The sequence below is a fragment of the Cloeon dipterum genome, chromosome X (genome assembly GCF_949628265.1).
Source record: "Cloeon dipterum chromosome X, ieCloDipt1.1, whole genome shotgun sequence".
Taxonomy (NCBI): Eukaryota; Metazoa; Arthropoda; class Insecta; order Ephemeroptera; family Baetidae; genus Cloeon; species Cloeon dipterum.
In genome coordinates this window covers 7,907,185-7,919,714 of record NC_088790.1, presented here as the reverse complement: position 1 = coordinate 7,919,714, position 12,530 = coordinate 7,907,185, and the positions used below count along the sequence as shown (strand labels likewise).

General features: G+C 42.1%; 4 protein-coding genes across 8 annotated transcripts; 2 read left to right on the top strand and 2 right to left on the bottom strand.

Moving 5' to 3' along the window:
* Nucleotides 1-9: 9 nt before the first annotated feature.
* Nucleotides 10-1,342, bottom strand: Blos2 (biogenesis of lysosome-related organelles complex 1 subunit 2). 2 transcript variants are annotated; one of them, XM_065492966.1, is made up of 4 exons: nucleotides 1,167-1,342; nucleotides 608-738; nucleotides 439-550; nucleotides 10-369 (listed from the first exon to the last, which is right to left on the bottom strand). In XM_065492966.1, the coding sequence occupies exons 1-4, from the start codon at nucleotides 1,213-1,215 to the stop codon at nucleotides 308-310; spliced, it is 354 nt and encodes a 117-aa protein (XP_065349038.1). In that variant the 5' UTR covers nucleotides 1,216-1,342; the 3' UTR covers nucleotides 10-307. The 2 variants fall into 2 exon arrangements, with proteins under 2 accessions (XP_065349038.1, XP_065349037.1); XM_065492965.1 differs by having other exon boundaries at nucleotides 10-350.
* A 26-nt stretch (nucleotides 1,343-1,368) lies between these two features.
* Nucleotides 1,369-3,571, top strand: Idh3a (isocitrate dehydrogenase [NAD] subunit alpha, mitochondrial). The gene is made up of 6 exons (XM_065492957.1): nucleotides 1,369-1,515; nucleotides 1,772-1,897; nucleotides 1,996-2,168; nucleotides 2,221-2,484; nucleotides 2,540-2,789; nucleotides 2,895-3,571. The coding sequence occupies exons 1-6, from the start codon at nucleotides 1,489-1,491 to the stop codon at nucleotides 3,123-3,125; spliced, it is 1,071 nt and encodes a 356-aa protein (XP_065349029.1). The 5' UTR covers nucleotides 1,369-1,488; the 3' UTR covers nucleotides 3,126-3,571.
* Nucleotides 3,572-3,770: 199 nt separating this feature from the next.
* Nucleotides 3,771-8,597, bottom strand: LOC135945318 (bromodomain-containing protein 4). Its single transcript, XM_065492938.1, has 12 exons — nucleotides 8,460-8,597; nucleotides 7,915-8,220; nucleotides 7,694-7,848; nucleotides 7,560-7,640; nucleotides 6,944-7,504; nucleotides 6,530-6,659; nucleotides 6,307-6,407; nucleotides 4,761-4,880; nucleotides 4,325-4,704; nucleotides 4,113-4,273; nucleotides 3,928-4,057; nucleotides 3,771-3,867 (listed from the first exon to the last, which is right to left on the bottom strand). Exons 2-12 carry the CDS (start codon nucleotides 8,190-8,192, stop codon nucleotides 3,841-3,843), a joined length of 2,124 nt encoding a protein of 707 aa, XP_065349010.1. The 5' UTR covers nucleotides 8,193-8,220; nucleotides 8,460-8,597; the 3' UTR covers nucleotides 3,771-3,840.
* A 350-nt stretch (nucleotides 8,598-8,947) lies between these two features.
* LOC135945320 (uncharacterized) lies at nucleotides 8,948-12,514 on the top strand. Of its 4 annotated transcripts, none has more exons than XM_065492942.1 (6): nucleotides 8,948-9,007; nucleotides 9,946-10,077; nucleotides 10,131-10,328; nucleotides 10,413-10,730; nucleotides 10,787-10,924; nucleotides 10,981-12,514. In XM_065492942.1, the coding sequence occupies exons 2-6, from the start codon at nucleotides 9,975-9,977 to the stop codon at nucleotides 11,997-11,999; spliced, it is 1,776 nt and encodes a 591-aa protein (XP_065349014.1). In that variant the 5' UTR covers nucleotides 8,948-9,007; nucleotides 9,946-9,974; the 3' UTR covers nucleotides 12,000-12,514. The 4 variants fall into 4 exon arrangements, with proteins under 4 accessions (XP_065349014.1, XP_065349016.1, XP_065349013.1 ...); XM_065492944.1 differs by having other exon boundaries at nucleotides 8,949-9,122; nucleotides 10,173-10,328; XM_065492941.1 differs by having other exon boundaries at nucleotides 8,949-9,122.
* Nucleotides 12,515-12,530: the final 16 nt, after the last annotated feature.

The following is a 12,530-nucleotide window of genomic DNA, read 5'->3' as shown; positions in this document are numbered from 1 at the left end:
CCTTGTCTGTTTTTGGTTTGCCTAATGACTCGCTTGATTTATTGAGATAATCAACACCTATATATAATATAGTATCATTTTTATAAATATCGCAAAGAGTGTTAAAATGCAAAATCTGAAAAACAATCACTTAACTTAAGCACAGCTTTTGTCTCACTGGCTCGAACTTAAGAGCTAAAATGGAATAAAAGAGTTGAGATCAACTCGCGACTACTATTTTTTCTCCAAGTGCTTGAATTTGGCCTCAAGCCGCTTGGAGTAGGCGTCCAGCTTGTAAGCTGCCTGCTCCAGTTTCGCCACGCTGTCATCAATCTGATCGATCTGCTCCAGGTACGGCTGCAGGCTTTTGTCTGTGGAGGCATTGAGAAACTGTCAATCACACCGAGAACAGACGAGCAGTTCCCCTTTGCCGCCAGATGGAAAATTTAAAGCACTTACATTTCTCATTCAACTCGATCAAACTCTTAGACACATTGCTCGCGATTTGCCGCATGTCCGAGTACTTTTTCACCGTGACATGGTTCATGTTCTCCAGCAGCTTGTAGTCCTCCTGTATGAAATAAAAATGTCAAGCCAGAAAGGTTAAAAGCTGTTTAAATTTTCATACCTGAGTGGCAGTGAGTTCGCCGTACAAATAGTCCCCTGTCTTTTGGAACATTGTATTCGCTAGGCGACTTAAATTAGGGTCGTGAGGGTCTAAAGCTTCAAAGCTGCTTGTGCTGGTAGAAAGAGTTGGCCCTGGAACAAAAGGAAAATTTTAAAAGTCAAGCTCCTATTGTAAATGTTTATACTTTATTCATGGGAGCAGCTGCTGCTCTGGCAGCTTCGTCAAATGGGTTACCAGGTCAACCCCAGGGCAGGCACACACAGCCACCCTTGACTCACTTTCTGCACACGCGTACTCACTATCTGCTCTAGTTCTTTTTAACGCAAGTGAAAATGTTACCATGGAAATTTCAAGTAAATTAATTTGAGTTTCTTGACAGAAAAGTAGTAAAAGACGGTATGTATGTAATATTTTTTGTAAAAGATCAGTTAAAATTGCCTGAAACTTTATATTTGCATTTATCGCATTGCCAAAATAATCACGTACATAGCGCAAAAATTGAATTGAGTTTTGGAGGCTATCTATGAAAATTTTGATATTAAATAAAATTTATATTTACCCTTTTTTGGCGAGTCTGTGACTCCCTCATTTTCCATCTCGTCAGCCATATCACGGAGTCGACCTTCCTGAGCGAATGCTGAAGGAAAAGTGAGGAAAATAGGAAAAGTAAGGAGTGGGAAAGAAAGTGAAATCAATAGTTCGCGACAGAGACTCGGGAGCTGCAGCTGTGAGGGGTGTGAATAAAAACACGGGAACACACGCCCCCTTTTCCCGGTGCGCATGGCTCATGGCTCTTTTCTCGCAAACTGTGCAGCAAAGAAGACAGAGCCTCACGCGGCCACTAGCAGAACTTCTCGATCATTCGCCCTTTTTCGTCAAAAATGGCTGCACAATTGGTCCGCAAAGCGGTGAGTTTTTTCAGGAATTTTCCCGAATTTTCGTATGCAATATCGTTAAATGTCAAGCCCATAAGATCGTCTAAGATTCGAATCAAAGTTATTCAAAAGCGTTGCCTTCCGAATCCTTAGCATTACCTTTTCTTTCAAGACTTTGTTTCCGTTGGCAAAAAACAAAATAATTCGCAAACCATTATATAGGTTACCAAATTACTTTTTATATTATCACTATAGAATAACATAATCAGATGTGCTAAATTGATTTAAGTTCTCCACGGCTGTGCCGCTCGCCCGTCGCTACAGCAGCGAAGTGCGGACTGTAACCCTTATTCCTGGTGATGGCATTGGACCTGAAATTTCTGCCGCAGTGCAGAAGATTTTCGCAGCAGCTGAGGTAAATTGTGACGCACATCTGCATAAAATTCAAAAATATTAAAAAATTTTCAGACAAAGTAATCTAAAAATATTATTAACACCATATTTTTGTATTAGGTGCCCCTCCAGTGGGAGTCGGTCGACGTGACACCTGTCCGAGGCCCTGACGGTATGTTTGGAATTCCACAAGCCGCCATCGACTCTGTTAACAAAAATAAGGTTGGACTTAAGGGCCCGTTGATGACCCCCGTGGGAAAGGGTCACCGATCCCTCAACCTGGCCCTCAGAAAGTAAAATAGCAAACAAATTTCATGAACCATTCTAACTCGCCACATTTTAAAGGGAGTTCAATTTGTACGCGAATGTGAGGCCATGCCGATCTCTGGAAGGCTACAAAACCTTGTACGACGATGTTGACGTCATCACCATCCGAGAAAACACTGAGGGCGAATACTCTGGCATCGAGCACGAAATTGTTGATGGAGTTGTACAGAGTATTAAGCTCATCACTGAAGACGCTTCCCGCCGAGTAGCTGAATTCGCTTTCCAGTACACCAAAGAAAATAACAGATCTAAAGTGACTGCAGTTCACAAAGCCAACATCATGTAAGTGCAATTTATTCTCAAGGGCGTCGTGACCTTCAATTTAATTTTTTCTCAGGCGAATGTCCGACGGCCTCTTCCTGCACTGTTGCCGCGAGGTTGCAGAAAAGTACCCTGACGTGAAGTTTGAGGAAAAGTACCTTGACACCGTGTGCCTCAGCATGGTCCAGGACCCCAGACAATACGACGTTCTTGTGATGCCCAACTTGTACGGTGACATTCTGTCTGACATGTGCGCCGGACTTGTCGGAGGTCTCGGCCTCACCCCCAGCGGAAACATTGGCCTGAACGGCGCTCTATTTGAATCTGTAAGTCCTCTTGATAAATTCTCCCAACCCTTGAATTTTGTCAGAAATAATAAGATGATAAGAGACCATTAAGAAAATTCCATTAATTGATTTTAACGTGTTAAGGTTCACGGCACCGCTCCTGACATTGCTGGCAAGGACTTGGCCAACCCGACCGCGCTGCTGCTCTCAGCCGTGATGATGCTGCAGTACATGGGCCTTAACTCGCACGCTGAGAAGATCCAGAAGGCTTGCTTTGAAACCATCAAGGAGAGCAAGTTCAGAACAGGAGATCTTGGAGGATCGGCCAAGTGCTCAGAGTTCACCAACGAAATCTGTCGCAAGATCGCTGGTTAAGTCGCTGTTCCAAAATCTGATTCTTAGTATGCAGTAAAGGTCTGCCCTGATCAAACAGTAGGTTAAGCGAAAAGGCTGAAGGCAGGTCTCGATTCATTTCCTCCTAAAAGTACAGACTTAAAGTATTCACTCATATTACGCAATGCAGGACAGCTTCAAATGTTAACTCGATGTATTATAATATTTTAACCTCAGCCACTGTTAAGTATTGTTTTAATGTTGGTTGCAATCTCAGAGCGAATCAAAATTCTCGTTCTTGCCAATTTAATGAAATAAAATCGCAAACAATTAAAGCCACTGTGTTGATTTTGTACGTCGTTCATTAACACCAACTTATTTACTTGTTAATGAGAGGGAGGTGTGATGTTTAAAGACCTAGTCAGACTTAATGAGCATTTGGGCTGTTGTCATGTTATACAATAAATAAAATAAAACATTAAGCGTTACATCTTAATCGTCTCAATTCGCTAACCAAACTCCTTTGAAGTCCTGGCGCCTTTCAACTAGCTGGCCAACACCGATTTTGTAAGATAATGTATTGTGACATCTAAAGCTTCACTTCATCTATCTGCCTCAAAAATATTTTTAAATGCTAGGCTTTTGAAAGAGGGCGTTTTGTATACTTATAAACAACAGAGCAGTGCGTAAGGTAAGAGACACTTAAAAATTTTATAATTTTCATGCAACGTCACGATTAAAATTATCAGTAAAAGCCTCAATAATAATTGCGTCGGGGGTTATTCTGTAATTAAGAGAGCCGGAAATTAGCGACCAATTAACCAGGGCAATCTTTAGTGTTTACCAAAGGATTAGGCCGAAATCTGTAGGCCAGCATCATGCGCTTTCTATAAGCATCATACTCGTCATCTTCCGAGCATATGTTGTCAGGTCGTTTAACTCCAAGGCCATGGTTTTCAGACCGCACATTTCCCCTGAAAATCCGACCGTTAGAACAGTCTTATTATCTAAAACGACAGACTGAAATACTTGTTCACCGGGTCGACGATTCCCTGTCCGTCTGAGCCCAAGCCTTGCCCCTCGGACCAACCAAGCTTCTGCAGCATTTTGAAGCCGATGTTGTCCTCCTTCAGCTTGAACTCCTTGTAGTCTGAGACGTCCAACTCACGACCCTCTTTGGCAGCTGAGTACTGTTAAAATATTTTTTTTAAATTACTGTCGTTTGGGCAACCAAAAACCACCTTCTCCATGAACTTTTCCAGTTCAGCAGGCGGCAGGAAGTCTCCTATGTGGTGCTTGCCCTCGGCCTGCTTGGTCAGCTCGTCAGCCCACTTGTTGGTCGCCTCCATCTCAGCCGAGCGCAGCTTGTGCTCCCATGTGCCGCCCTCCACATCCTCATCACTGTCGTACTCGTACTTGTGCTTGCCGGCCCTTTCCAGCCTTGCCAGCTGCTCCTTTTTCCGCATCATGTCATTGTAAAGTAAATGCACCTTGTAGTGGTCCTCGCACTTTTTCCAGTCTTCCTCACTCAGGTGTACCGTGCCGTAAGCGCTCTTGGCATAGGCCAGCAGCTTTGTGTCCGTCCGTGTGACCTTTGAAAGCATAGGTGCAGGGCCGCGACCTTATGGGCAACTCATCAGAGATGTTCATAATGTGATTGTTTTTGTGTTTGGGTACCCAGAGGGATTTTGCCAATAGAAGGCAGTACGCCAGGCGCTGCAATGTTGACCTTTTCGTCCTCTGGGGCCCACCGTGATTTTCGCTTTCTCGACTGTTTCGATTCCGGCTCCATTTTAACTGAAATGATTATAGGAATATTTTCGACCTTAGTTAAATTTTCACCTATAAAAAGCAAATAATAAATTTTGGAATTTAATTTTTATGCTTAGTTCGCAGCTGCAGATATAAAATGTGAGAAATCTCATATTCCTGCCCCAGCACCGGGGTCTTTTCTTGAAACGCTAGACTTTCATCCTGTGTGATATTAATTCACGCTGTGTGGAGAGGTGCAAACCAGTAAGTGGCCCGTCGGAGAGCTTTCGCAACCCTCCCAAATTCAAATGAACTTATAATTTAAATGAAAAAGAGTCTAAACTCGATAACAACCCCTTTTCAACTCCGATCCCCGAGCCAGTTGGAAGAAATCAGAGCACGGCTGAAGAACATCGTGGTGCAAACAACAGATGTTTTGAGCGTGTGAGACCTGATTGTTCAGCACTGCAGCTCAAAATATTAACCCAGACAATTGTGCCTTTAAACTCAACAAATTCTTTTGTGCTTAGCTTGCATCCAATTAGCACTTGCAAAGATTGAACTAATTATGACGCTCTTAATTATTTTTAATTAAGAATTACTAAACACACTTAGGCGCAAATGAGCCCGCTCGACCCCCAAACTTTTCTCGCATCACAAGTGCACGCAAAATAGTTGATTATTTTAATTAGAGGGCTTTGTCTTCTTAATTTGCCATTTTTTCTAGATTTCTTAATGGAAAAACAAGCATAAAATCAAGCACAAAATTAACAAATAATTTTTATTTTTTGTATGAGTGCAGTCAATCTGTATGAACCATTATGAATTCAAAATTTCCCACAGCTTTGCTTTGCAGGTAAATTACTACTGGCGAGTTGCCGTACAGTACAGAAGCGTGTGGCATTATTCGCTCTTCAATTTAATCTTTTATAGCCACTCATCCTGGTTTTTAAATACGCGTAGGAGAGCAATTCTTTAATATTCATTCTGTGCACGAAATTATTACCTAGGTATTAATTCACCTAAATCAACATTTGTGAAGCTCAGTATTCTTTTTGGTAATAATTTCGTGCACAGAATGAATATTAAAGAATTGCTCTAAACATAAAATTAATTTATCTAAAACCACACAAATTTTTGAATAATTTCTTTTCTAAACCAAGCAGCTTTGTCTCATTGAGGGACGTCATGCTTTGCAAAAAAAAGTATTTGTTTGATTTTGCAGCAAACCGTTTAGCCATAAATTTTTATGCTCTCTTATCTTCTGACCTCAGGATGTTATTCATTCCACAATTTCTCACAGCAAAGATATTCCTGGCTTTTGGCGCAGAAAATTAAAATCACGTCAGAAAATATTTGCTGTTGCGCAAAATTTGTAGTACTGACAATGAGAAAAATGTAAATTCTATTTTTGAAAAAGCTTGAATTGATTTCAAAAGTATCCTTTAACTTATTTCATCTAAACACTCACTGTGAGCCTTCTGCTCCACTTTGATCGCTTTCGCAGCTCGCAAATTGTTGACCAAATCCCTGTACTGCCTGTAGGCGTCCCCGTCTGGCTGGTACAAGAACCTATAGCAAAAATAAACAACAGAATGAGAATCGGTTCCGAACAGCTACTAATATTAATTCGTCGTTTCATTTAAACAAGCGAAAAGCCAGTCGGAGGCGTCGAGTCAGTCGGACGGACTAACCACATGGTAGGGTCGTCTCGGTTGCGCTCGCGAGCCATATCTTCGATTTCGTCACCACCTTCGGCCACCATTTCGGCCAGTTGCCTACTTGCTGGGGTCAAAAGAGCTGTCACGTCTCCTGCGGGAGAAACTGGGAAACTCCAGTCAGTAATTGGCGAATCGGGTGAATAAATTTGATTCTGAGCAGCCATATTCATAAGAGACATCGCGCTAGTGATTTGCTTATTTTACAGTGCGTCAAAGTTTGTGCTCTAGAATAATGGTTGCTGAATCAAATTTTTTGTTCATTGCATTAATTGGTAAAAGGAAAAATATGAAATAACGATAACTGAACGGTAGAGATAATAGCATACTCGCCACTGCTGAAAACTGAGCGAAAACGAAAAAGATAAGTGTTTGGCCGTTGGCTCTCACCTTGTTGTCCAATATTTTCTGGCACGGCTTCCGCGAAGGTGACCATCGGCTGCTGCGCCATCATGGGGATCCCCGAGGACACGGACACGGTCACGGTGGTCACCGTCATTTGCTGGCTGTGCTGGGCCATCAGCGGCGGCGGGTACTGCGGGTTTAGCGTTGGGGGCGGCGTGTTGAGGTTTGGAGGCGGAATGCTCATGATTGGAGGCGGAGGTTGGCTCATCACTGGCGGCGGCTGTGGTGGCGGAAAACTCATCAGCGGAGGCGGCTGCTGGATGTTGACGGGCGGGGGTGGCACCGAGGTGCTCACCATCACCTGCGGGGGCGGCACCCCCATAGAGACCATCGGCAGAGATGGAAACGGAGGCGGATTTTGCTGCAGCATGTTTGGTGGAGGAATCTGCAGCAGCGCCGGGGTGGGTGGCGGCGGTGCAGAGTACTGGGGTCTGTGCACCGGGCTGCTGTCTGGGGACATCCTCGATGGCGAGTATGGCGACGCTGGCCTGTTTGAAGGTACGTTCGAGACGTAGTGAGAGCCACCTGATTGTCCTTGAGAAAATCCTGCGATTGAAGGACCGGTGAGAAAATACGAAACCTTGTCACGACCAGTTTTTACCTCTGTCATTGTAACTTTGTCCTTGGTATGGCGAAGTGTTGCTGTAGACCACGTGGTCTATAGGCTCCTCTTTTGGTAACACTGCAATAATTACGCCTATCAGAATTACAACTTACGGCATTTTCAGAACGAACCGTCAGAAATTTGTTTAAACTTGTCCAGAAAACTGCCGTCGTTTTTAAACATAATGTTGTCACTGCTCGATTTTGTTGCTGCTGTTGATGATGGAATGGTGGTAGTCTCTGATGTATTCGCAGAAGAAGAGCTTGCATTGTTTCTGCTTTTCCACCTTTAATAAATATGCAAGATAATAATAAAATGTGTCTGACAACAAATAAGGCTTGTTAATGAGTACCAGTTAGGTCTCTTTCCAAGTGAGCCAGCTCGGAGAGCGGGAGCGGGTTTTGGCAGTGTTGTTGCTGTTGCTAGCGTAGGTGCGGCATTAAGTGGCGCAGTAGTAGTTGTTGTTGCCGTCTGCGGCTTCTGGCTTGCACTTTTTGCTAACAACTCTTTCTTCTTCTGTTCGATCAATTCTTCCTGTTTCGACATCTGAGCAAATCGTTCATTTCTAGTCGTCCTTTGAGAAAAGGGATCTGACCCTTTCCGTTGACTTTGTTTGTTGTTTTTATTCATTTTAAGATTCCTTCTTTTTCCTTTTTTCCTGCAAAAAAATTATTTTTGAATTCATTACAGGGGTGCAAATTGATAAGAGGCATGCTAGAGAGAGCCTAATATAAAGTAATTTAACCAAAATATTGGTGCTTGTCAAGGGAGACTGCTAAAAGCATTCGGAATGTAGCTTTATTATTTCCACTTTTAACTCATTAATTTCATGCAAATTTTAAGAGTTCGAAAGTAAAGTTCAATTAACAATCTATCAAATTAGATTTCTGAGCATACCTATTTTGCAGAGGCTATTTGGATTAAATCTTGAAACCTCCGCTATTATTGTGATCTTGTTACATTTATCAACAAACGGGCCTCGGGCCTCCGGCTTTAGCTCCAAAATGGTTAAGGTTGGCAATGTGGGCAGAGTTTGTCAGAGGAGATGCAGATGCGCATTATATTTATTCATTCCTTTTCGTTCATTTAATACTGCAAAAAAACTTTCAACTCAAATTTTTAGAATAAAATATATAGCTTTTCATCCAATATTTAAGTAACCATCAATTTCGTCATTAAATTTGTCTTAGGAAATTATCTCCTGATATATCCACCGTGGAGCCTTATGAACTTTTTGCAGAGGGTACGATAGTAAATCCATGGTGTTATGTTTTAGTGGCGAGAATTTTCAATTTACAAAGTTTCAACCCCTGAAATTTGAATTTAGCGCTTTTAATTTAACCATGATGTAGCTTGTGCTTGTACATTTTTATTTTATTTGATGCTCTGCGCAGCGCAGCTGTAATCACAAGTCCCCAGAACAGCACAGCAGCTAAATCGGTCTGGTGAGGTTCATATTATCACAGCCCAACATCAGTTTCCTCGCGCTTCTCGCCATTTCATTATAATTGCATCGAGACTAGACGCAAACTCTTGGGTGTGAGCAGTGCAACCACGCGGGTATATGTTTCATCTCATAATCCCATTGCCATTAATTGAGTTGATCACAGTGATTGGGGAGAAAGTCCCCGAAAGTCCATTGTTATGATTTTGCGCATCTGTTTTGTGTGGGTTTGCGTCGCTTTACGTAAAACGCTAAAAAAGTCACTTTCACGCTCTATTTCCTAACTAAAATTATTCAATGCCCATTGCAATTTTACACAGGTCGGTCATAGTTGTGATTTCAATCTTCGCGTGTTAATAAAAGACCTGATGTGTGTGTGTGTGTCATAGTAATTAGTAATAACATAGCCTGCTATGATTAAATCCGTATGTATGTATATTATTTATACATAAGATGATGATAATATATTTATGTAATGATGTGTGTTATCATCGTCGAGGAGTGTCGTGTTTGCTTTTATTGTTTTATGGCAATTACATTAACAAAGTATGTATAACAATAATTAACAATTTTCTCTAAATTCCGATAAAATTATATAGATTAAGGCGCGGAGTTTTTGCGAGTTGTTCGTTATCAGGGATCGCCCATCTCGAAAGAGGTAAACCGATCGAAAAAGGTTATGATATAAAAATACTGTAATGTTATACTGAACTACATTATTGACTCTCAGTAATCCTGTACAAGTTAATAAAGGCATAGGCATGTTATTTCAGGATTTTATTATCTTTTAAATGACATAGCATTGGTTTAAAAATAATACTATCTCTTTAGAGTTGCTATTAAGTATGCTTTAAATTACCACATTAGATCTAGAACGCCACTTCTTAAAATTTTCAGTTGCACAACTAAACCATCCTGTTTTTTTTCTCAATTTTTCAGGCTTTGGATTGTGCAGATCCATTAACGCAATGGATCCTAAAATATACGAGGGAGGGGACAGCAGCAGTGACAGTGAACTACTGGATAATTGGACAATTGTAGACACTGACGAAGCCCTTGATGCATCTTTGTGTGAGTGTATAGATAATGAGTCCAAATATGTTAATATAATGCTTCCTTTAAAGCTACAAGCCCAGAGTGGGCTAATATAAATTTCCTTTCTTTAGTGGCCGACGATGAAGCTGACAATGAACAGCCAGAAAATTCGGAAAGGGACGCTCCTCCTCACCCTGAAGATGATGCGCAGGAGGAGCAGGTTGATGACAACTGTGAGTCGCTGAAAGATGTCTCCGTGGAAGACCAAGAAAAAAGCTCAATCGAAGGTAATAATTGTCAATTTTTTATTTGGGACAGAAGCTTTTGAGTTAAATTGAAATGGGTAAAATCATATACTTGGTTTTTTCCAGGTCCACTTGAAAGTGACACTGATGGCATATCCACTTTCTCTGAGAGCGAAGGCGAAGTTGACGATTTGGAGGAAGAAACTGAGGCTATAAAGCCTGTTGTGGCCCCTGCAGCAGAGAATGGCCGCATCTCCCCAGGCTCAAAGAGCCTTAGCGACTACTCTGATCTCTCGTCCTTGCAAGACATGCCTCTTGACCTTGGACAAAAGGGGGAACGGCGTTACGTGCACCACCCAAGCCCGAAGGTGAACCACTATCTAAACGCCCTCTTGGTGGTTGTGTTTGCTTCAGTTGTCGGCCTCGGCATTGGACATTTCATGGGTAAGAAAATCCTCTTGATCCCCCACGAAATATAATTTTAATTGGGGGAATTCAAGGTCTGCAAAAGGAGTGTCATGTCCCGAAATTTGCTGAAGTGCCGAAAACTTACTTGAGCGACGAGGCCTGGAACCTGCTCAACTCTCTAAGCCGTGAGAATGACTTTCTAAAGATGCAACTTGAGGAGCTGCAGGATTGTATGTGTACTTTTTTATTCCACAATATTCAGCAATTTTATATTTCTTGCTAACAGCTATTGATGGCCGCAAAGAACGTGGGCAGCTACTTCTAATTAAAAATGAAGACAGCGATAAAAAATTGGCAGCTGACAATGAGTCAAACAAAAATGTACCTGAAAATGAGACTGCCCGCTCCGTCTCTGTGGAGGCGCCACAGGAAACAAAGCCGCAGGAGTTTGACCCTGTTGATCCCTACTCAGATGAGCTGCTGGAAATTTTCCAAACCCGCTTTGTTAAGCAGCCAAAAGCTGAGAGTAATGAACTATATCACTCCTTTAGTTTCAAAATTAAGCAGCCAGAAGCACCAAAACCAAAGCAGAAGAGATCACAGCCACAGCCCCATCCAATGGACTCTTTCTATGGAAGGGCAGAGGCTGAATTGCAGAATTTGGTGCAGCGATTGTCCAACTACGGCTCAAGCATCGTCAAGGATAGAGACATTCCCCAAAGTGTGGCTTCAGGCCTTGGAATGCTGACCGCCACCGTCTCCGACCTGCAGCAGAGCTTGAAAATGTTGCAGCAGAACACGGCGCAGCACAGCTCGTTTGTCGTAGAGAAAGTGAAGAAGTCTGTCTCAAAGATGGTGAGCGACGTGAAGAACAAAGCGGAAAAGCTGACCAGCGGCAAGCTTGGCACCAAAGGCAACTTCTGGAAGAGCATGCACAAGCTGAAGGCGAGCGTGGTCAACGGCTGGTGCCACATCAAGGGCAAGATGAACCAGGGAGACTCCCAGGAGTGTTATTCCAACTTCAAGAAGAACAACACCAAGTTCCAAAAGCACGCTGAAAGGCCTGTGTTCAAGACAAAGGAGTATTATGGAAAAGAGAAAAGTTATAATCGTGACAGCAACAAGTATGTTTGCTACAATGGAAAGTGCGAGCACCAGAGGAATGACGGTGGGTGGCAGTTCAAGAGGGCGCAGTTCCGCGACAATGGGCGCCAGAAGTACGTCTCCAGCTGGTCGGACAGAAGACAGCACAAACGAAACGACTATAGGAATGGCGAGCAAAGGTTCAGAAGCCGCGGCCACTGAAATTAACAAGATGTACATTTAGTGATATCTACAGAAATAACTTGCACAGCTTATTTTTATCATTGTGACTCATGAGAAGGGTAAAATGCAGCAAAACATCTATTTTTATCAGCGTGTACCTCTCTTAACTCCATATATATGTAATTATTTTAATGGTTGGCTTTGAGACCCAGCCTGTACATAGATTGTGTTTAATTGGCATTACTGTAAGTAGCTACTTAATTGTTCATGATCTCTGGGTAGCTAGAAATGAAGCTAATTATTGTGAAATCAACTGAATGTCGTATGAGAGCCTGAACCTATTAATTAGATTAACTGTTCCCTGACCATATTAACGAATTTATTAACGGTGATTACGCCTTACTAATTTTCAAATTTAACATTCCCTAAGGCTCTTATACAATTATATTTTTTTAAGTTGAGGGATTTACTTCAGAAGTAAATATATGCTGCAACTTTAATTTGTTCCTCCTCCATTGAATTTGTATTGAATAAATTTAACTGGACATATTTTACATCCAATCTTTAATT